A 23,575-nucleotide genomic window follows, 5' to 3' on the forward strand; every position below is an offset into this window, starting at 1 on the left:
GGGAGGGAACAAAGGTGCCCAGGCAGGGAGCAGGCCACCCCCACACGTCTTGTGTGATGGGACTGGCACTCAGGAGGTGAGGAGGGAAGGGAGGAGGGCACCCCGTGGGCAGCAGGAGTCGCTGAGGGAGGTAAAACAGGGTGGTGATTATCAGGTTTGCTTTTTAGAAAAATATTTTGATAATTTTTGATCAGTGGAGAACAGACCAGAGCAGGGGGAAGGGCAGTCGGGGACCCCCATGTGTCTGTCTCTCTGGCCCCACCCCTTCACCTGGGGGTTCCGGGGTGAGGGTGAGGCGGGCAGCTCACTCCAGCAAGAAGAGAATCCGATACTCTGAAGGCCAGGTTTCCTGGGGAGTGTTCACAGCAGGCCCCACATGTGACTGAAGCCACAATCACTCCCATTCCAGGCTCCCTGGCTCCTTCAGAGGCCAGGGGAAATGACGTATATATATTCATTCGTATCAAATTCACACACGTCACCTGTGTCATAGAGATCTGATCTGGGGGAACCTGTCAAATGGGGGTGAGGCCCCTGTGCAGGGCCCCACAGAGCCTCTTGCAGCAGAGCTGTGATGACCAGGCAGCCACAGCAGGGTCCCCTGAGCACAGTTTGGGTCCACTCGGTTCTCATTATTTCCCAGCCTCCCCGAACACTGGAGAGCCCACAGTAGAAAAAAAAATAGCTGATCAAAATGCATAAAAAAAGATATTTTTATTATCAGAAGGAAAATGTCTCTCAAAGAAATTTTTAAAAAATGTCTTTTTGCCATTGAAAGTGATAAAAGAAATGTTTACATATTGAGATATACGGAAGTCATTCTGACTTATACATGAGTCGACTTGAATTTTATGCCAACTGAAATACCCGTTTGTGGCCTTATACATGAGTCGACTTGAATTTTATGCCAACTGAAATACCCGTTTGTGGCCAACCAAACATACATTCTATATCTGCTTTAGTTATTAGAGACAAGAGCACTTTGACCAGAAGGAAAGATAGTCCATGGTAAAAATAAAGATTAAGGGACTTAGTTGGTGGTCCAGTTGTTAGGACTCCATGCTTGCAATGCAGGGGGTTTTATCCCTGGTTTTATGCCTGGTCAAGGAAGTAAGATCCTGTATCCTGCAAGCAGATGTGGGGCAGGGGTGAGGGGTGCGGAGTGGGAAGATTAAATGCCTTCCTTCCTGGGACTCCAATGCTGGTCCTCCTTCCATGATAAGAGTCCCGTGCCAGGTGCCAAGGCCATGCTGACTGTACATGTGCTGATCTGTGTGGTGTTTTTCTTTCAATCTTGAAGAAATGTATCCCTGACTCATTTAATGTTCTTTGTTCTGACAAAGATATACGAAACTGTGCTGGAAGCCATATATGTCCAGAGCAAGCTGCTCAGAGTAATCTGGGAAGGTATCTTTCTGGCTAGTCCTCAGTTTGCTTAAGTAAAACTCTTGCCTGTTCTTATTATTGTTTATTAATTGTCTTCATTGACACCAGAAAAATAACTCTTTCCTGTGGAAACCTAAGAATGTCAGATTATGAATTTCTACACTTGATTCTTTGATAAGCTATGTGACAGATGTTATACGATAATTCCTACAAAAAAAATCAAGGGGATGACACAATCTATATTTCCCTTTTGTATTTAATTTTTAATTCCAAAAAAGCAATGTGCTAGGAAGAGATGGAAAATCTGATTTTATATTCGATTCTAAAGAAAAAGAGTAACTAAATCTGCTCATTGGAGCTTTATTCTTTAATGGCTACTAAAACTTTGGAATAGTTTATTAGTCTCACAACACCCAGGGTCTACACTTAGATAAAAACTTCATTGCCAGGAATTTCATAAGTTTGGTCCTCAATGTCCTGGGTGGCCCCACTGGCTTTATTAAAACTTGAAAATCTTTCTGGCTAGTTCAAGGCTTTTCTCGCCCCCCGGAGGCTTCCTCTGGCTGCCGGGCTGCAGAAACTTCTTCACGGCCGGGAGATTGCTGACTCTGGTTTTCAGGCCCTGCAACGCACAAGAGCACAGCTCAGAGTGCAGCTAAAGACCACCCCGCCACTGACACAAGCCAGCAGGGACTCAGAGACCCTCCTAGACAAGGGCCAGCTGAGGCCCCTCCATCAGCACCAGGAGAAGGCTGGACATGGACACCCAGTGAGCCAGGAAGATGACGGCCCAATGGCGTTTTCCCCAGAGATGTCTTAGCGCAAGGCTCCATTCAGCGTCCCAATCTTCCTACTTATCAGTCCTGCAGGTTCACCCTCGAGTGCAGTGTGAGGAAGAGAAAAGTGTCAGATATCAGCACAGAGTAAGGCTCCAGGTATCAAGACAAGAAGAGATAGGAGATGGGGCTGGAAGTAAAGACAGAAAACATGAAAGGTAATCTGTGAGGTCAGTCAGAACCAATCTGTCCTCAGAGAGAGAGACTGGTAGAGAGAAATTAAGGTGTGAGAGAAGGAACAGGAACTGAGGGGAAGAAATGATACGGTGGGGACCCTAGCATTGCAGTCCCAGTGTTCAGAGAACAGATTCTGAGGTGGGGGGTGTGGGCACATCCCCACCCCTACCCCTCCACCGCCACCCCAGCCCCCCTCCCTCCCAGTCCAGGGCCGTAGGAGAGCTCACCTTCAGCAGAGGGAAGTTGGCCAAAAGGCTGGGGTCCAGTTCTTCCACATAATAGAGCAATTCAACCAGGTGGATGTCAGCCTTGCTCAGCTTGTTGCCCACAAGATAGTCTTGTCCGTGGCTCTTTAGCACCTGGCGAATGGAGGGGTCAGATCAGGAATGCAGGTTCAGACAGCCTGGGCCCTGCTCCTCCCCTGCCCACCACCCAGCCCCATTTCCCCCTCTGCCCCTCACTGGGCGGGTGGGGACCCCAGACCTTCTGCCCCCACCAACTCAGTGAGATGGGCCAGTTGAGTCCCTGCTGTTCCCTCCTCAACCCCAGTGGAAGCCAGACTATAATTTCCTTTTCCTGTTCCCTCCTTGCTGTGGCTGCCTTACTTCTTCCACTGGGCCAAGGGCTTAGCATCGTCTGCACAGTGTTGCTGTTGACCCCACATCCTGAAGCGTACAGCCCTGAACTCCACAACATGACCCTTCATCCATCTCTCTCTTGCCTCTTTCTCTTCTCTTTCTCTCTCTCTGTCCCTCTCATCTTGCTCCCTTGGGCAGTGACTCCAACTTTCTTAACAACCTTCTTCAACCCTGAGCAAACTATTTCAATCTATATTTCTCTTCTTTCCTGCTTCCTGATTTCCCGGTCTCTCTCTGGGGCCTGAAATAAACCTGGGTCAACTTGAAGTCCCTTCTCCCTTACTCCTGACTTGCACTGTTACAATTCACACTCTACAATGTCTGGGGGTGAACTTCACTGATGATTTAACTCACTCTGTTATATAGCCAAAATCACGTGTTTGATTGACAGAGGAGAAATGTAGAGATAATCACACACGATTATGGAAACCAAAGCTTAATTCTGGTATCCACATGGTAGGTTCATATGAGTTCACTTTATACATTTTAAACTTTTCTGCATGTATGAAATGTTTCATAATAATATGTTAGGGAAATATCTTATATTTATTAAAATATTCTAGCAATATGAAAATCATAATGTATAAAGAGAAAAATGCATACAGCACCACTAACTAACGTAATAACATTTTGGCAAATACACTTTCAGATTATATATACATACAGAAGCACAGAGAGTTTCCCAGGTGGCTCAGTGGTAAAGAATCTGCCTGCAATGCAGGAGACCGGGATTTGATCCCTGGGTCGGGAAGATCTCCTGGAGAAGGAAATAGCAACCCACCCCAGTATTCTTGCCTGGGAAATCCCATGGACAGCGGAGCCTAGTGGTCCACAGTCCATGAGGGCACAAAGAGTTGGATATGACTGAGCAACTAAAAAAGAAAACAAAGCAAAAAATAGAAAATCATGGACGAATGGATAATCATTTGGAAAAGAAAATAATAACATCAAAACATATTTTGTAGAATATAATTTTACTTATGCTATCACGGGGCCCTTTGTTTTCAAAGTACCCTCTGTCCGTCAGTGCTCATGCTCAGTTTTGTCCAACTCTTTGTGACCTCACGGACTGTAGCCTGCCAGGCTCCTCTGTATATGGTGTTTTCCAGGCAAGAATACTGGAGTGCATTGCCGTTTCCTCCTCTAGGAGAATCTTTTCGACCCATAAATCAAAGTACAGATGAACTCAAACTGCAATCATCAAAGAGCTTATCATCTTGTGAATGTTGCATAAACTCTTAGCACCTCAAGGGCTGGGAGGGTGTGCTTTCTGATTACTATTAAATTCTTTGCTCCTTGAATATGGCCAGATAAGCAAGCAATGAATTAACATTTGCTAAATAAATGACAGAATGATCCTATGCTCTGTGTTAATCTTTATATATGTATGTAACCCTCCTGAATCTCTTAAAATCATTTTTTTCTAGGTTAATCATTTTTGTTTAGCGTGATTTTAGGTAATTTTGATCTTGAAATGCTATTCTCTTCAAGAAGAAACATTAATTAAGATATATACTAGGCATAATGATAGAACATTATTTCCTTGGCTTTGCATAACCTCCTTCAAAAGTCTGAGAGCCATACCCCCAAAATTCGTGATTATTTTCTCCTGAAAATCTTTTCCTCTGACTTGTCCTCCCCAATACTGCCCCCATCTCTGTTTAGAAATATCTCATCCATCCCAGAAACACTTCCACATTCTCCTGGCAGGCACCTGCTCTCATGTCTCCCTAGACATGGTACCAGAATATTTTCTGATGTATTGCTGACACCGTGCTCTTCTTGGATCAAAGCCCCTACACTCTGTTCTGCAGGATCCATCTACCCCAGGCTCCCGTATAGCTCTCAGAACTTCCACAGCCCAAGCTCCAAGTAAAACCATGAAATTCCATTGAACAGAGAATTTCAAATTGGGTCTGAGTCAATAGAAATTATGCTGACAAATGATAATGTGTGTAAAACTTGTACAATTCTCTCTCAGAGTCAATTTTTAGAAAATGCCCTGAGAATCAGGATACTGCATTAGTATTCAGGAAGATTCACAGAAGTGAAGGTCGATTCCCCAGCAACACCAGGCACTATCTTCCTTTGTCCTCGCATCTCAATGTCAAAACCACTAAACAGTCCACTTACTTTTTCAAATGCAGGGAGATAACGGTTTGTTGTCCTTTCTCGGATCAGGGTCAACTTGGCATTCTTTTGATCAGGTGGGCACAGTGGCAAAAGCATGATCATTTCACTCAAGTCTGCAACACCCTCTGTGTACATATCAATTCTGAAAGACAAAATGGCCAAATTGCCAAATGTCTCCTGCCTTAGATTTTCTAGTTTAAGAATAGATAAGAATGGGGCATCAAAAGATGATAAAGTAATTCTCCACTGGGTACAATTTTCTAAGCCAGTCATGGAGTTACGATTTTTATTTTAACATTTCATTCTAAAACAAGCCATCAAGGTAGACATAGCGAATATTTTGGTTATACGCATGATCAAATATAGGGACAAAGCACACTGGGGACCCATTCATAGAGGCATGAGAGAAACGGGTAAATCCCTGCAGGTAACCTCTGAGACCATACCCGGGTTTGCCCTCTCTGCTGTGACGTAGCTATGCACAATTAGTGTGACGCATTAGCACCACCTCAGTCACGTCTAGAGAGAGTCCTGGCACAGTGGTCCCAGGCATGTCCCTCTAGCTCTCCCTTTCTCATCCTGTTACACCACTAGGTCCATTTAGATGCCCAGTATCAGTAGTTCCTCTGGTTATTTCTGATAGAAATGATTCCACAACCTCCTCCATATATGATTGCCCAACTCTGGCCTCATTTGCATTTCTCCAGACGCCACCCAAAATATCCATTGAAATAGTACAATTCTTCATACAGTTTCTACAATGAAAATTCCAAATGATTGTTTGTTTTTGTTTTTGTTCCAAAAGAATTTCCTACAAGAGTTGTTCTTTGTTTGGTAATAAAAGCTTTATTGAAATACATTCACATAGCATTACTTTCATCCTTTAAATGGTACTATTCAATACTTTTTAGTACATTCTGAAATCATCACCATGTTCTAATTCCAGAACTTTTTTTTATCGTTTTATCCAAAAGGAAATCCAGTACCCTTGACAGTCACTCCCCATTTCCTCAGATTTATAGCCTTAGGCAACCACTCAACTATTATTTCTATTTCTATGGATTTGAATGTCAGGACATTTCATATATTTGGAATCACACAATATGTAGCCTTTTGTGTCTGGTGTCTTTCATTTAGTATTTTTCAAAGTTCATCCATGTTGTCACATACATCAGTTTTTTACTCCTGCGTACGTGCTAAGTCACTTCAGTCGTCTCCGACTCTTTGCAACCCTGTGGACTGGAGCCCACCAGGCTCCTCTGTCCATGGGATTTTCCAGGCAAGAATACTGGAGTGGGTTACCGTGGCCTACTCCACTTTACTCCTGTTCATGACTAAAATATTGCATGACAGGGATGTATCATTCTTTGTTCATCCATTCATTAGTTCTTGGATATTTTGTTGGTTTCCACTTTTAGAATATTATGAACGCTGGGCACTTTTGTGTTCAAGTTCGAGTGTGGATGTGTTTTGTTTCCTGTTTTTTTTCGCTATGAAGTTTATTGTGGGTAACTTATAAACAGGCAGGAAAGACAGTGCAAACAATGGTCCACAGACAATTACAGCTGCACTTTGTTCTGCCAAAAGGGATCTAGGGGAATTTAAAGGGGTCAAAACTGAAAGTAGAATCTGACTACCAAGTGAGAAGCAAGTCTACACTGAAGGAACTGGTGGTTTTTCCTCCCCTGGGGGTCTCATGACCATTAACCTTCTGTGTCAACAAAATACATTCTTCCAGTTTTCTTATCAGATGAAGGCAAGGGTAAAAACTGATGGGGAACTCATCCAGCTGGGGCACATTCTTTGCTGGGAGGCTAAAGTGCAGTGTGCAGAAAGATGAGGGTGTAGTGTTGGTGACCTGAAGATGGGGGAGAGGGGGCCAAACGGAATCAGTGCGGTCCAGCCACACATCCTCACAAATAATCCCGTGGAGCCGAAGACTAGGTTTCAGATAAAATAGTAAAGAGCAGGACGTGAATGAAAGTGTCTGAAGTCACGAGCTGTTTAGTGATGAATCTGCGATGGGAGTGCTGGCCATTCCACCCCAGCACTTGTGCTCTTGACCACAGAGCTGTGCTCTCATGTTGCTGCCTACTGGCAGGCATCATGCTGAACTTGAATTGCGAAACGTGAATGTGTCTTTGAGTCTCTTGGGTGTATACCCAGAAGTGGAATTGCTGAGTCATATGGTAACTCTTTAACTTTTTGAGTAACTACCAACAGTTCCTTACATGATTTTAGTATCAGTCAGGTTGTCCCATTGCAACAGAGAGGATTCCCCCCAGTTTTGCTTGTATTGAATAAATCTGGCTGCTTCAGACTTATATTAAAATGTTCCAGATGACTCTGGTGTCTTGAGTTATCCCCTTTGTTATCCACTGTTATCCCCCAAGTTATCCACTTTGTTATCCCCTGTCAAGTGACCAGTCCATAAAGAGGACTGATAAATTAAGCTCCTGGTTATCATTCTAACGTTTCTGGAACTTAAGAATCAATTCCTTTAGATCTTCTTCTTCTCAGGCTTTATCCTCTAGACACTCAGACATTTTGTCCCTTGACTCTAGCTGTTGGTGGGCGTCTAGTGTGAGCCTCTGGAGTCGAGGTTCCACCTTCCTCCCAGCTTAATAATTTACCCGTGTTTGGAATCCTTCGTCACTGTGCTGTACCCATGGACCACAACTTCTTACGTAAGCTCTTGATTCCACTCCAAGTCTACTCTTCTCTCCTCTTCACAGGTCCTTGCTGTACTAGAGCTCAGTTACACCATTAAGGTCTATAGCTGCTGTTGGTCATGATCCCCATGAACACATCCTAATCGCTCAGGGAAACACCTAGGATTGTTCCTACTTATCACTCATGAAAGAACGGAAAAAATACCGTACAAGGCTCTCTCCTTCATGTCTCTCCCATAGAGATTGTATTTGGTGGCAATGTAGTTGAGAATGGCTCTGGTCTGCACCAGCTTCATCCCATCAATTTCAACCATTGGCACTTGCTGGAACACTAAACTCCCATCTTTTGAAAGGAGAAAAGAAGAGAGAAATATTGGATGAATTATACCCTTTTAGGATGAAAAAAAATGTTGACGTAACTGAAGATATAAATAGAAATACTAAAATGACCTGGTATAATTAAGCAGCGTGGCATTTTGTTTTTGGCTTCCCATAGTCCTCTTCCTGCTCAGTCTTTTATTTTTTTAACCCATTATTTCATTTATCTTTTTACTTGCCATTCAGATACATGGGTGATTCCTTCTAATTCTGAGTCTATTTGTCTTTAGGGATGTTTTAGAAAGAAGTTGGAAGAGGCTGCAATAGGGCTGCCACCTGGTTGCCAATTTGAATGAGAAGTTCTAAATAAGTCTCACATCATATAAGGCAGATTTTGAGATTTCTATGTGCAGGTCCCTTTTCCTGCTCACTGAGTCTGCAATTTTGCTAGACTTGTCAAACTTGCCAGAAAAAAGGATTCATGGCAATTTCTGGGCCTCGTTTTCCCCTCTTCTCTCTGATGCATGTGTTTTCCTGACCTTTGGTGGGAGGGCTGTATGGCATCCTGAACTGATATGGTCACTCATGGCGCAGAAAAGCAGAGAGAGACCAGCAAGGGCATTCACAGGGCACTGGGGCTAGTTCCTTTAGCAAATACTAGAGTTCCAGCCCTTCCTAGTCCCAAGTGAGCTGCAAGACCTTCTCAAGGAGCCCCACCCTTACCTTTAACCACATTTCTTCCTCTCCCCTGGCCCCATTCCTACCTTGCACACACAAGGCCTTGCTGGTATTCAAACCTCAACTTATGGCTGCTACTAGATCCTCCCATTAGAAGAATTCAGTTTCTTACCATGTCTTAACTTATCCAAATCTTCTGAACTTTCTATAAGTTTCTCTTCAAACTGGAAAACAGAAACAGTCAATGAGTTTTTATTTCATTCTATAGCATTACTTAACTTGCATGGCCTCTGTCTGCTGCCCACTATGGAGACTGTAGGATTTCCAAGTTCGGCAGGGTGCACAGAGGACAGTGATCAAGGCCATTTGGAGATTTAGATTAGAGACACCAAGATAAAAGTGTGGGTTGCAGCAAGCAACTGCTTATTATGCAGGTTAATTCACCTCTACCCTGTCCCCACCTCTGTCAGTGATTAGGTAATAATTTGAGGGGAGGGGAAAGTCACTGGAGGGAAGGGACTGGGAAATTCTTCTAGTTATGGAGTTTTAACTAGTCTCTGGAAAGCCTTTCTCTCTCTGTGAAATCAGGACAGAAATTTGGGGTGTCCGCCCGCATGGGGTTTTCATGGGGTCACTGACTCCCAAGATGCTGCCACCAGGGACCTCTACTGTGTCTTACCTCCCTCCATTCAATGTTTTATTTTAGAAAAGGGTCTTGATGATGAAAAGTTTGAGAATTGGGAGGTTTCTAACTGGGGCTTCCTTGGTAGCTCAGACAGTAAAGAATTTGCCTGTGATGCAGGAGGCCTGGGTTCGATCCCTGGGTCAGAAAGACTCCCTGGAGAAGGAAACAGTAACCCACTGCAGTATTCTTGCCTGGAGAATTCCATGGACAGAGGAGCCTGGTGGGGTACAGTCCATGGGGTTGCAAAGAGTCGGACACAACTGAATGACTAACACTTTCACTTTTACTTTCAACTGACTCAGTGGAACAGTTTATTGTGGATCTACATGATTCCACAGGGTTAGACCACACAGATAGGGAGGTTTGTGGGCAACAGTTCGCAAAGTGCCCAGTTCAAGACAACATGAGGGGTGGTGGGTGGTCACTGTGGGAAGGTGTCAGAGGAAGGATGGGACTTGGTGGTGGGCTGTTGCTTATGAGGCTGAGGGAGATGAATGGAGTTGTGAGGATCAGCCTCCAGGCCCAGAGAACCCAGAAGTCCTGACCAGTGGCCTCTGGTCAGCCTTGCCCCACACCCTCCTCCTTTGGGCTGGGCTGGACAAGAAGAGGCCTGGATGCTCTCAGTGTCTCCTCCTCTTCACTTCCTGTGCTGAACTCATCCTTCCCATGGACTCTGAACACATCCTTGAACCCCAAGGTTGGACCATAGCAAAAACTATTGGTTGTTGATTTATAGAAAATAAACAACCTAGAATGGTTCAGTTTGTTTTTCTGTGTATTTGTTTCTTCACACACTTGAGAACAGACCAAGCTAATGTCCAGCAATCAAGAAAGTATCATCTGAGGCTCCTTTGTAATCTGAGGCTAATACTTGGCTACTTGATGCAAAGAACTGACTTATTGGAAAAGACCCTCATGCTGGGAAAGATTGAAGGCAGGAGGAGAAGGGGATGACAGAAGATGAGATGGTTGGATGGCATCACTGACTGGATGGACATGAATTGGAGTAAGCTCTGGGAGTTGGTGATGGATGGACAGGAAAGCCTGGAGTGCTGCAGTCCATGGGGTCACAAAGAGTCAGACACGACTGAGTGACTGAACTCAACTGAATCTGAGGCTCAGGTAAATATGTTAGGAGGCTAAGGGAGCACACTAGAGGTTCCTTTAAGGGATCATATCTCCAGAGTTTCTCCATGATTCTGAGGTAGGTGATTGATGGGCCTCTGGGCTGGGCTGCTGGTGTTTGTTAAGTGGAATAAAGCTGATGCCTTGTTTTCACTCAAACACCAAGGACAGAGCCCTTGTCCTTGAAGCTGAGCTCTGCTGGAATAAAGAGATAAAGTGGCCACTCCTGAGGTCAAGGAAGACTTCCCTGTTTGCACATCCACAGGAAATCTCCTTGGGGTCAAAAATGGAGGGGGTGCCTTTCCATAATGAGTATGGACATGTACCCACAGGCATCTGCAGTGGGATTAATCTTAGCCAAAAGGTGCGTGCATCCCAGGGAAGGTCCTAGGACCAGACAGATATGAAAAAAGAAACAAGCTAATTGGCCAAAGGTAAACAAAGATCTGGAAGGACTGTCTTATGTAAGTGATTTAATTCGCTTCTTTATTACACTTCTCCTGATTAGAGAGGACACCTATACATTTTCTTTCTAGGTGTGTATTTCTGCCTTGCTTCTGTCTTAAATAAACTGCTTCCCCATGTGCTCTCCTATATGCTGTGCTCCCATAAACCTTGCACCTGTTTTTACGGTTTTCGCCTCCTTGAAACATTCTTGCTTTCAAAAGGAGAAAAGAGCCGGGGCTACTTTGCTTTTAGCCTCTAGCCCCTGGTGGTCTAGTGATAAGTATTCCTGGTTGAGTTCCTGGGCAGGGAACTAAGATCTCTCTTCAGTATGGCAGTCTCTCCGAGATCATTTGGTGAGAAACCCGGGAATTCAAGGTGAACTGCTGCTGCTGCTGCTGCTGCTAAGTCGCTTCAGTCGTGTCTGACTCTGTGCGACCCCATAGACGGCAGCCCACCAGGCTCCCCCGTCCCTGGGATTCTCCAGGCAAGAACACTGGAGTGGGTTGCAAGGTGAACTGCAGATCTTGCTAAAACTATTGGCTGGAGACTCCTGACTTTCACTCTGTCTTCCACGATGCTGAAATTTTCTTTCCCGCCTTAGCTGCACAGCAAGGTTTCTTTTTTACCTAATTCTTTAAAATCCTCTTGGGTAAAGACTACCTGAAGTCTTGCGGCTGCCAAGCCCATACTTGACCGCTGTAGCACTTTCCACTTTAGCCAACTCCAGTTCCTCCAGGAGTCCCCTTCATTCCAGGCCTTGGCAGCCCATAGGCTGGGACAGACTACTTATTGAGCAGGCCAGTTCCAATCAGCCTACATCCTGGGCAGTATCTGCCATCTCTAAAGCTTAAGGGAAAGCCTGCAACCACTATGTGCTGGTCCACATGTCCTCTCCGGGTATGAAAGGAGGACACCTTGCTTAAGGTGCCAAGGACAACTGGAGACTGCTGGTTAAAAATCAGTGGGGGCTAGGGGTTGCCCCAAACCGTCAAGGAATAAGGTCAAAGTAAATTCAGGGGATGCTCTGAATCCCCTTCAGGTGTCTCCTAAATGTATAGAGGATGGTGCATTACGTAGCTAGAAGCTGTCTCTGTTCTGGGTTGCAGGTTATTCAATATAGGAGGATCCCTTTCTAAGCCAGAAGAAACACCTCTGGAGTGTATCCTTAAGAACTAGCAAGTTTTTACTGAAACAGTGCCTGGCCTTTATGTAAATTGGAGGATGAGGAAAATGGCCTGAAAATGAATCTCTTACAGTTCAATTTTTATCGCCACAGGATGAGATAACGGATTGTTTCCTTATGTTCAAGTTTTCAAAGCCTTTTATCATAATTCTGCTCTATGTGGCTACTGTAATGAGAAAAAACTCTCCTAACACTCTAAACGATCTCCTTCTAACTTCTTCCAACTCTCGCGGGGTGGGGGGTGGGGGGGTGGGTGGGGGAACGACCAAGCTTCTCCCACCCCTACATGTTCCCTTACTTTTCCAGATCTTTCTGAGCAAACTAAGACCCCTACGTCCTCAGAAGAATAAACCTTTCTGGAACAACATTTTTCAGCCAGTCTGCCCCTATTATTAAGACCAATTTGACACTATTTGGCCTATATTTTAGCTATGAAACTATGACTACAAAAAAAAAAAAAAAGGAAAGATGATTTTTCTTGACAGTATGACCACAAAATTTGTTAAAACAAGACTTTTTTTTTAATTGCAAAACTAGCTGTTATGTGCAATTAGAAAAAGCTAACTTGCAGAAATTTTTTTTTTTTTTCAAAATTCTGACCCTGAGAGAATAAAAATATGCCTAGGAAAAAGCTATATCAACTCTTACCATGTCCTTGAGATACAAACACAGCCCACTTTGCCTGAGACTTTGGCCTTGGGTTAAGTAGAACTTCAAGCCAAGGGGGAAAAAAAGGAGGCAAAGAGACATTTTAAATCTCAAGCAGAAAACTATGGGATCTCTGTCTGTCTGGATTTATGTATGTCAGGTAAATGAAAAAAAGACTGTCTCCTGATATATACAGAAATCTCAAACTATTTTGAAAACCTGTAGAAGAGAGAAATCCAGCTGGGCAAATCTGATAGCAGGCCTTTGGCATGGCTTTCTTGGCCTTGAGAGCCTTTGGGGAATTTATTCTGAGATTCTTTCTGAGGAGTTACACCCAGAGTCAGCATTAAATACCTTACATAGTCAAGGGACCAAACATTTTATTTTTTTAAATCTATTACTATTATTTTCAATGGTTATCTTTAATTTTAAAATTTATTCATTTAACTTTTGGTTGTGCTAGATCTTCATTGCTGCACATGGGCTTTCTTTAATTGCAGCAAGTGGGGACTACTTCTTGTGGGGTTATGCAGGCTTTTCATTGCAGGGTCTTCTCACGTTGTGGAGCACAGGCTCTAAGGTGCACGGGCTTTAGTAGTTGAGGCACACAGGCTCAGCAGTTGTGGTGCACAAGCTTAGTTGCTCCATGACATATGAGAACTTCCCAGACCAGGGATTGAACCTGTGTCCTCTGCATTAGCAGCAGATTCTTATTCCACCAGGGAAGCCCTGGCTATCTTTACTTTTAATATTTATTTTTATTCATTTGTGTGTTTGGCTGTGCCAGGTCTTATTTGCAGCATGTGGGATCTTTAGTTGCAACACTGGACCACCAGGGAAGTCACCAAATTTATCTTAAAAACGAATTCATCTTGGCAGTGTTTGGTAAAAATGAGGGTAATTTTAGAAAAAAATCCTTTCACTAAATATGAAATCCTTAAGTCATGTCTGACTGTTTGTGACACTGTGGACCATAGCATCAGGGTCTTTTCCAATGAATGCCAGGTGGCGCTAGTGGTAAAGAACCCACCTGCCAATGCAAGAGACAGAAGAGATGCTGGTTCGATCCCTGGGTCAGGAAGATCCCCTGGAGGAGGGCCTGGCAACCCATTCCAGTATTCTTGCCTGGAGAATCCCTTGAACAGAGGAGCCTGGTGGGCATAGTCCATAGGGTTTCAAAGAGTCGTACATGACTGAAACGACTTAGCATCCATGCCTGGCCTCTAGAGGTATCACTGAGGAAAACTCTTGTTCAGCTCTGTGAGACCCCATGGGCTGCAGCACACCAGGCTTCTCTGTCCTTCACTGTATCCCGGAGTTTGCTCAGTCTCATGCCCACTGAGTCGATGATGCCCTCCAGCCATCTCATCGTCTGTCGCCCACTTCTCCCCCCGCTGTGGCAGGCGGTTTGTTTACCACTAGCACCATCAACAGTCCTGCATTTGCTCCTGGGAATGTGGTGTTCTAACACTATAAAATGTCTGGGGGTGCTCGTGAATGCTCCCATCTCTCTCTTAATCACCCGCTTACTTGTTTGCATCCTCACTAGAGTGCAAGCTGCCTGAGGGCAAGGACTGCATCTGTCTCATTCGTTTCTGTATCCCCAGAACTTAGTACAGAGCCTGGCACAAAAGTGAAAGCGCAAGTGACTCAGTCATGTCTGACTCTTTGTGACCCCATGGACTATACATTAGTCCACGGAATTCTCCAGGCCAGAATACTGGAGTGGGTAGCTGTTCCCTTCTCCAGAGGATCCTCCCAACCCAGGGATCGAACCCAGGCCTCCCACACTGCAGGCAGATTCTTTACCAGCTGAGCCACCAGGAAAGCCCAAGAATACTGGAGTGGGTAGCCTATCCCTTCTCCAGCAGATCTTCCCGAACCAGGAATCAACCTGGGGTTTCCTGCATTGCAGGCAGATTCTTTACCAGCTGAGCTACCAGGGAAGCCCTAAAGTGCTCCCACCCAAAATTATTGCTGAGTGAATATATTAAATCTTATCAAGTGGTTTGTTACAGTTGGCTCATTCCCATATTTGTGATTATATTTTAACCTTAATTTCATTTATTTTTCTATTTTCTATTACATACAGTTTTCTATTCTATTTATTTCTATTTCTATTTTCTATTCTATTTCTATTTATTTCTATTTCTATTCTATTTCTATTTATTCTATTTCTATTTTCTATTCTGGGCTTCCTTGATGGCTCAGAGGTTAAAGCGTCTTCCTGGAATTCGGGAGACCTGGGTTCGATCCCTGGGTCGGGAAGATCCCCTGGAGAAGGAAATGGCAACCCAGTCCAGTACCCTTGCCTGGAGAATCCCATGGAGGGAGGAGACTGGTAGGCTACAGTCCATGGGGTCGCAAATTCTATTCTATTTCTATTTCTTTTATATTACATACAGTTTTTCTTTTATTGTGGGAATTTCTAGCATGTACAAAAATTTTTAAAAATACAGTGTCTCTCATATCCTTCAACAGCATCAATAATTATCAACTCAAGCCAGTCCTGTGTCATCTATATGCCCATCCATATTCCCCTTTATGTAAAAATGGAGCAGATTCTAGGTATCATATCATGTATACTTCATGCATATTTCTAAACCAAAAGAACTATTTTGAACATAAACATAATAATAAACCTAAAAATTACACCTAAAATACTAACAATAATTCTTTAATAACATATTCAATCAGCAATCAAGTTTCTACTTGAACTGTGTCATAAATAATATTTACGGTTTGTTAAAATGAAATCCAAGTAAGTTTCACACAGTTGGACTAGTTGATGTGTCTTTTGTTTCCTTTCAAATAAAAAAAAATATTTCTATGCTCTTCCATGGGCAGGATTATTTACATTTTCATTTGATCAGATCAGTCCATTTCTTTCTTAATCTGCAGCTATTTTTATGCAATGCAAAATCATACTCAGATCCTTTGATGCGGAGGTCTGGCTCATGTGAGAAAGTGCTTTGATAGTCAACAGCGATCCAAGTTAAGAGGGCCTACCTCCACGCCAGCTGCAGCCAGGAGCCACCGGATGGCCTCCATCCTGCCTCGGGCATCGAAATAGTGAAGCTTGGGCTTCCCAGCCATGATAGCAGTTCCTCACTTCCCGTGAACCTGGATGAATCAGACCACAGAGGCAAACTGTGCTTTACAACGTCCAGTCCATTTGAACAGAAGGGGTAGCGTCTGCCTTTTTCATGGCGGCATTGGAACAGTCCCGTGTGGTTCTTCCTTGGTCTAAATTCTCACCTATCAACGGGTGTCATTGTGAAGTTGCACCAAACCAAGTCTCAGATTGCATCTGTCCTCTCTCAGAGGACTTAAATAGAGCAGGGGGCTTAATCTTGCTCAGCTGTCACCTGGGGCTGGTGAGGGGACTTGAAACCAGGAAACTTCACTGACAGAGAGGAGCAGGGAGCCGGGCAGCTCCTTGACTGGCAGGTGGTCTTGTTCAAAAGCATTAACTGTGTCTGAATCCCGCCCTGACGGTCCCTAAACCTTCTAAATTCTCTCCCCAGAAGACAAAACTCTTTCCTTTTTTCTTATTGGAATTCTATATGTTCTTCACTGCTGGATGAATTTTATTTCACGATCTAGAGAAAGAGATGCCAGTGCCCTACCTTTATAGTACACGGAAAGGAACTAGCATACGTTTAGTGTCTATCACATAGTAGGCATTTCCTCACTTTTATCCTCATTCCACCTTCACAAAAATTACTTGAGGTACATTCTGACTGAAGTAAGCGGTGAGCCCATTCGATTGTACCTTGTTTTTAAAACTGTTTTAAAAAGTTGGGACATATTTGCTTTACAATGTTGCGTTGGTTTCTGCTGTACAACATCTTGAGTCAGCTATATGCATACACGTCTATCCTCTCTCTTGAGCTTCCCTCCCACCCCTCTAGGTCGTCCCAGACACCAGGCGGACTTCCCTGTGCTACGACAGCATCCCACTAGCTGTCTATTTCACACAAGCTAGTGTAGGTGTGCCAGTGCTTCTCTCGAAACTTGGCCCACCACCCCTTCCCCTCCTGTGTCCACAGGTCTGTCTCTACACCTGTGTCTCTATTCCTACCCTGCAAATAGGTTCACTGGTACCGTTTTTCTAGATTCCATATATATTCATTAACATAGATTTGTTTTTCTCCTAACTTACTTCACTCTGTATGAAAGACTACAAATGACCCAATTCCATTCCTTTTTATGGCTGAGTAATATCCCGTTGTATATATATGTACCACATGGTCTTTATCCATTCATTCCTCAATGAATGTTTCAGTTCAGTTCAGTTCGTCACTCAGTCGTGTCCGACTCTTTACGACCCCATGAACCACAGCACGCCAGGCCTCCCTGTCCATCACCAACTCCCGGAGTTTACCCAAACCCGTGCCCATAGAGTCGGTGATGCCATCCAACCATCTCATCCTCTGTCGTCCCCTTCTCCTCCTGCCCTCAGTCTTTCCCAGCATCAGGGTCTTTTCCAATGAGTCAGCTCTTCACATCAGGTGGCCAAAGTATTAGAGTTTCAGCCTCAACAGGAAGTTCAGTCCTTCCAATGAACACCCAGAACTGATCTCCTTTAGGATGGACTGGTTGGATCTCCTTGCAGTCCAAGGGACTCTCAAGAGTATTCTCCAACACCACAGTTCAAAAGCATCAATTCTTCGGTGCTCAGCTTTCTTTATAGTCCAGCTCTCATATCCATACATGACCACTGGAAAAACCATAGCCTTGACTAGATGGACCTTTGTTGGCAAAGTAATGTCTCTGCTTTTTAATATGCTGTCTAGGTTGGTCATAACTTTCCTTCCAAGGAGTAAGCATGGCTTCAATCACCATCTGCAGTGATTTGGGAGCCCAGAAAAATAAAGTCAGCCACTGTTTCCACTGTTTCCCCATCTATTTTCCATGAAGTGATGGGACCAGATGCCATGATCTTAGTTTTCTGAATGTTGAGCTTTAAGCCAACTTTTTCACTCTCCTCTTTCACTTTTATCCAGAGTTTAGGTTGCTTCCAAGCCCTGCCTATTGTAAATAGTGCTGCAGTGAACATGGTGATTTTAATTTTAGTTTTTTAAGGAAACTCCATTCTGTTCTCTATAGTGGTTGTATGAAGGCACTTTTATTTGACATCAGTGTCTTGGGATTTTGTTATACCAGTGTGTGCCAGTGATGGATTGTGGCCCACTGCGAATTGTGAAATTAACACAGCAGGTTCTGAGTAGTGTCTTTCAACTGCTATATAATAGTAAATATGAGGGTGTATCATATACAATTATAGAAAGCACTTTTTGCTAAAACTTTCATTTGAATTACAAAACCATGTACAACTCCCCTTGTCCTTGTTCTTGAAATAAAATGCTGACTCAAGAGTTAACCACTGGGAAATGTGAAGATGTGAGAACAAAGAATAGCTGTTGGGCTGGGGAACTGGTAACAGTTTAGGCTATAAATCTGCTACATAACAGAATCACCCAACTCACAGCTCCCTGAAAGATATAGATAAAAGCCTGACACATATTCCTAAATTGGTTTTACAAGAAGCAGGTCTCCTCCAGATGAAAATTGCTGACCACAGGAACATAGACCCTAGACTGGTTGAAACCAGAAGATTGACGATGCTTGAAACTTCACCTTGATGCCAATCAATCTGAGAATTATCCATGAGCTGATCACATCCTGCTCCCTGAACACTATAAATCTCCTCACTACCCCATCCAGGGTGGGTCACAATCTTGAGGGCATTAGCAATAAAAGCTACTTTTTTCTACTTCCTCCAAAACTCTGTCTCTGCATTGGCACCAGTGAACAGAGGCTGAGTTTTGGCAACAGATAAATTTGTCGTGTGAGTGTCTGTAACAGCAAAGCCAAACCTGCCTTCACACTGGGTCTATTCCTTTAGCTCTAACCTTTGTGCTCTGTAGCCTTTGCTTAGTCATGCTGGCTCTGCACTTCTTGTAAAAGAATGCTACCTATAGCCTGAAATACATAGGATAGCCCATTTTCAAAGTCTTTTCCTTCGTATAAAGATAAAAGTCTTTTCCTCCATATAAGGATAAAACAATTGCAAAACAAAGAATAACATTTGCCTTGTTGGAGGTTTATAGAAACATTATGATCAGACCTATGTGGATGGTTGGAAGAACAAAGAATTCACATCCTGTGTCATTATGAGTCTGGCTGGCAACAAGAAATTTGCAATCACCTGCCACGCCACCCTCCCCTTTTAGTATAAGCTTGAATTCTAACACAGGTTAGATGGTTCTTTGGGACTCTAGTCCACCATCTTTTCAGTCTGCTGGCTCTCCCAATAAAATCCCAGGCCTTGCCTCAACACCTCATTTCTCTATTTAATGAGAATGGATGGCTGTGTGGTGAGCAGTATGAACCGGGACTCAGTAATGTGTCAGTATGTGATTGTGTGGTCTTTGTTGTAAAATGTAAGAGACACTTGTGACCGGGACCAGCCAAAGAAGTCTGGTAGATGTTGCTCTAGTCTAAGCTGTCTGCGCTAGTGACATTTGGGGTTGGATCCTTCTTTATTGTCCTGTCATCAGAGGATAGTTACTTAACATCATCCCCAGGAGCTGCCAGTAGCATAGTGCTCCTGTCCCCAACATGGCTGGGTGAGTTCAGCAGTGGTCTTGGGAAAGTTTTATCAGTGATGACAGTACAGAAACACAGGAGTCATTTAAAAGCAAGGATTTGATTGCTTAGACTTAGGGAGGGACAATTTCAGTCCCATTTTTAGTCAACAGACCTCTGGCCCCCCCAAAAATTTTTTTTTTAAATTGTTGTGAGATTTTGTGGTTGTTGAATCTTTAGCAGAGAAGTCCTTGCACAATAGTTATGTTTCAAAAAAGGCGTGTGAAACTGGTACCCTGTAACTTACAAGGCCCATAAGGTAGAAACAAAATGATACGCCAAGAATACCAGCTTACTTAGCAGAGTAACTACAGATATGGAGGCAACTTGATGACAGCCTCTCCAGCTGAGCACTGCCCACTCACACTGACGGACTAGGATGACTGACAGTCTTTAGAAGTCACATGCTGAAAATATGCCATGCTTGCACAGAGAACTCTTAAAACTTGCATTGAAACTTACACTTACTGTACACTAACCATTTCTGAGCACTCCCCCTGCCCACTTGCTTCTTACTCCTAAGATAAATATGCCACTCAAAAAGGATCAGGAAGACAGATCTTAGCACTGCTTCCTGTCTCCTTGCTTAGCTGCCCTACTATAAAGCCTTTATTGTTGCTGTTGCAAAAGACCATTGCCCCAGTATTTGGTCTTTCTCTTGGGACAAGGAGCTCACTTGCTTGGTTACAAAACTTGAGTTTTCTGTCAAAATAGTTTAAACATTCCAGAAGCCCTTTATTTGTTTGTGCATCTATTTTCTTCATGGACACCTTGTTTTTGGCTGACACATGATGTATTTCTTCTTTTTAACAAATTTCCTTCAAGCTTCCTCCCCTAAGGCCCCTTCTGCAGTTTCAGGTATCAAGAGAGAATGGCTGGTGGGAAACAAGATAGGAGCCTGATGTGGAACCTGCTTTTAAAGGGTTTAAATTTAGTCAGAAGAACAGGTGTGTCGACAACCTACCATGCACAAAGAGCCCAATGGTGACTTCATTTTAATTGGTTCTGAGCCAAGGATCATGATTCTAGAAATCAAGCAAGTCAGAGCAAGGGGAGTGAAGCCTGAGAAAGCACAGGCTGCTGTGCCCTGCCTGGGTTGGCTCCACCTTCACAGGAGCATCATCCAGGCTGTGACTTTTCCACCCCTTCCTACCCTACATCAGGGGTGCTCCTCATTTTTGTCTAAAACCTATTCACAGACATTACAAGTGCTTGTTCTTCATTTCTATTTCCAAATCTTCTCCCTTGGGCTTATTTCATTTTTTTTTTTTTCCCCTGTGAATTCTCTTTTGCCCTGGAAGCTCCAACCTCACTGTGATTTTGCAGGGTCTTTGAGATTCTGAGGCTTCTGTGTATGAGACATTTGTTTTATTCTTTTTAAGTTGGCATTTCTGCTGACTCCCATTATGTTGCATCCTACCTACTGGGGGCCTTCCTTGGTGGCTCAGATGGTAAAGCATCTGCCTACAATGTGGGAGACCCGTGTTCGATCCCTGGGTCAGAAAAATCCACTGGGGAAGGAAATGGCAACCCACTCCAGTACTCTTGCCTGGAAAAGTTCATGGGCAGAAGAGCCTGGCAGGCTACAGTCCACGGGGTTACAAAGAGTCAGACATGGCTGAGCCATTTCACTTGCACCTACTGACTTCACGTACATTTTAGAAACCAGCTCTGTGCTCCACTGATGTACCTAGCTCTTCCCTCAAGACTTCTCGAGTTATAGAGCTAGAAGTCAGCTAGCCACTCCTCCAAGTGTGTAATTGATACACTGTACCCCAGAGAGAGCATGTGTTGGCCAACTATGGAGTTAGTGATGGAGTCTGGATTAGATCTTAGTCCTCCTGACAGACAGACTAGTTTCTTCCTATTGTATCTATTTTGTTATTGAATTTTCACAGCCTGCAGAAATTTCAGTTTCTGTGCCCCCACTAACCTGTGAGCTGTCAGGAAGTAGTGACATCATCATAGTTTTTAACACAAGACATTGCTCAAAATTCAACAAACCTTCTGTGTAACATGGCATGATTAGACAGCCCAAGAACCACACATGTGTTCTTTAGCATTTCCCTTAGAGGACTTGCAATTTTGCAATTCAGTAGTTTAGAACAATTAAATAATAAACTTGGATCATGATCATAAAGTAATCAATCCTGCTTACAAAACCCAACATTGTGCTGTTTAAACACGACTATCAAAACACTAGAACTCTCCCACAAACTAAAAACCTAATGACTGTGCAAAAAAATTGGGCAAGTGCTTTGGCAGGGCAGCCCAGGAGAATATTTAAGTTGGCAAGTAGACAGAATTTGCAAATTATCTGTTGGGCTGGAAACAGGGCAGTTCAAGAGAAGGGCATTATTTTCTTGAATTGCCTGAGAAATAAATCCACACGCACTTGCCTTACTATCCAAATAGCCCTATGTGTTTAGATTCACTTGCAATTTTGGATCTTTTCTTCGTAAGAAACTGTGCCCAGGCTTTGGTCCCTATTATTGAACACGAAGAAGGAGGTGGAGGTGGAGGAGAAGAAGGGAAAGCAGCAAGCTACTCTGTGCTCAGTCATAAACTAACTCATACAAGCAACAAGCTCACGGTGGGCAAATCAGCTTTGGAGGTGCAAATTCAGATTCTGACCCACCGCCATTGATGACTGACTTCCCAACAGGAGCTGCCAGTTCAAGTGACAAGCAACCAATCACATATATTTTCTCCTCATTGCTCGAGTGGGATTCCCCAAATGTGTGACTCTGCCAAATTCCAGTCCAGCAAAATTGTGTGATTTCCATATGAATCACACTGATACATCATCTAGTCCAGAGAAGGCAACTCTAACATAAGCTCACAGATCCCTCCCAGCACTGATGTGTTTGCATTTTCAAACTGCTCTTAGTAACACTCTTATTTTCCCCAAATCATCAAATTCTCTGCCCTCACTTTCTAAATTCTTGATTATTATTTTCCTCTAAAGACATGTCCTTGAGGAACTAATAAACAACACTTGAATCATCTCCTGAGCACACCAAGAAAAGGCAATAACGCCAAGTACCCACATAAAATAACAAATTGAACAATATTTTCCTCCTGAAACAGACATGAGAAACTATATGAACATGATAAGGTCAGTACCAACCTAATAAAAGTCCTGCTGCCTCTCCGCTCAGTTCCTCGATGCCAATCCTTGGGTGTATGCTAGATGCTTTAATAATTAAACAACCAGCCCCCGCTTTGGTGGGGTGGGTGGGTCCAATAGGGAACAGCCCCACACAGTTGACCAGGCTGGCAGAACATTCCGTACATGCCACAAAGAAAATGATAAATCAACAATGTTCCATTTCAAGGTGATCCATAAATGCACACACAGAGATTCTAGATTTATTTGGCTGTCCAGCAGACCAGTGGGGACCATGCTTTTATGAAATGGGATGCCAGGCTTATGGCAGATGGAAGAATCTTGAAGGGAGAAGGAGAGTGTACATAAGAGGGTGATGGCAGAAATGAGGATATGGTCGAGAGAATAGGGAGAGAGCAATCTAAAGTGGTAAAAAGAACTACATGAGGAATGGTATTGCAACCTCAATTGTGTACACCCCCAAATAACCTTCCCAGTTTGCCCTCGCTCTGGGTGGGAGGGCTCCCTGCATCACCTGGGTCATTTTCAGACCGTTCTTTTCTTGACGGCACCTTGGCTTTTCTCTCCAGCCCCAGGGTCTTTGCATATACTGTTTCTTCTGCTTGGAACACCCAATTCCCGTGTGTCCTCTAACATATTAATTTTTTTGTTTGTTTGTTTTTGAAGTTTTTCTAAACATCCCACTATAGTTGATTTACAATGTCATATTAGTTTCAGGTGTACAGCATAGTGGTTCTATATTTGTATAGGTTATACCCTGTTTAAAGTAATTATTATCATATCATAATTTCAACCTTATGTGTTTAATATCTGCTTTCCCCCTGTGAACTGTGAACTCCTTGAGGACAAGACTGCCAAAGGCTTA

At 43.6% G+C, this 23,575-nt stretch overlaps 1 protein-coding gene across 1 annotated transcript; it reads right to left on the bottom strand.

The window, feature by feature from the left end:
• Window positions 1-695: 695 nt before the first annotated feature.
• LOC138425487 (glutathione S-transferase A1-like) lies at window positions 696-22,965 on the bottom strand. Its single transcript, XM_069563435.1, has 7 exons — window positions 22,711-22,965; window positions 15,936-16,049; window positions 9,011-9,062; window positions 8,053-8,185; window positions 5,171-5,312; window positions 2,627-2,758; window positions 696-2,008 (listed from the first exon to the last, which is right to left on the bottom strand). The coding sequence occupies exons 2-7, from the start codon at window positions 16,020-16,022 to the stop codon at window positions 1,886-1,888; spliced, it is 669 nt and encodes a 222-aa protein (XP_069419536.1). The 5' UTR covers window positions 16,023-16,049; window positions 22,711-22,965; the 3' UTR covers window positions 696-1,885.
• Window positions 22,966-23,575: the final 610 nt, after the last annotated feature.

The sequence above is a fragment of the Ovis canadensis genome, chromosome 20, assembly GCF_042477335.2.
Source record: "Ovis canadensis isolate MfBH-ARS-UI-01 breed Bighorn chromosome 20, ARS-UI_OviCan_v2, whole genome shotgun sequence".
NCBI classification, from domain to species: Eukaryota; Metazoa; Chordata; class Mammalia; order Artiodactyla; family Bovidae; genus Ovis; species Ovis canadensis.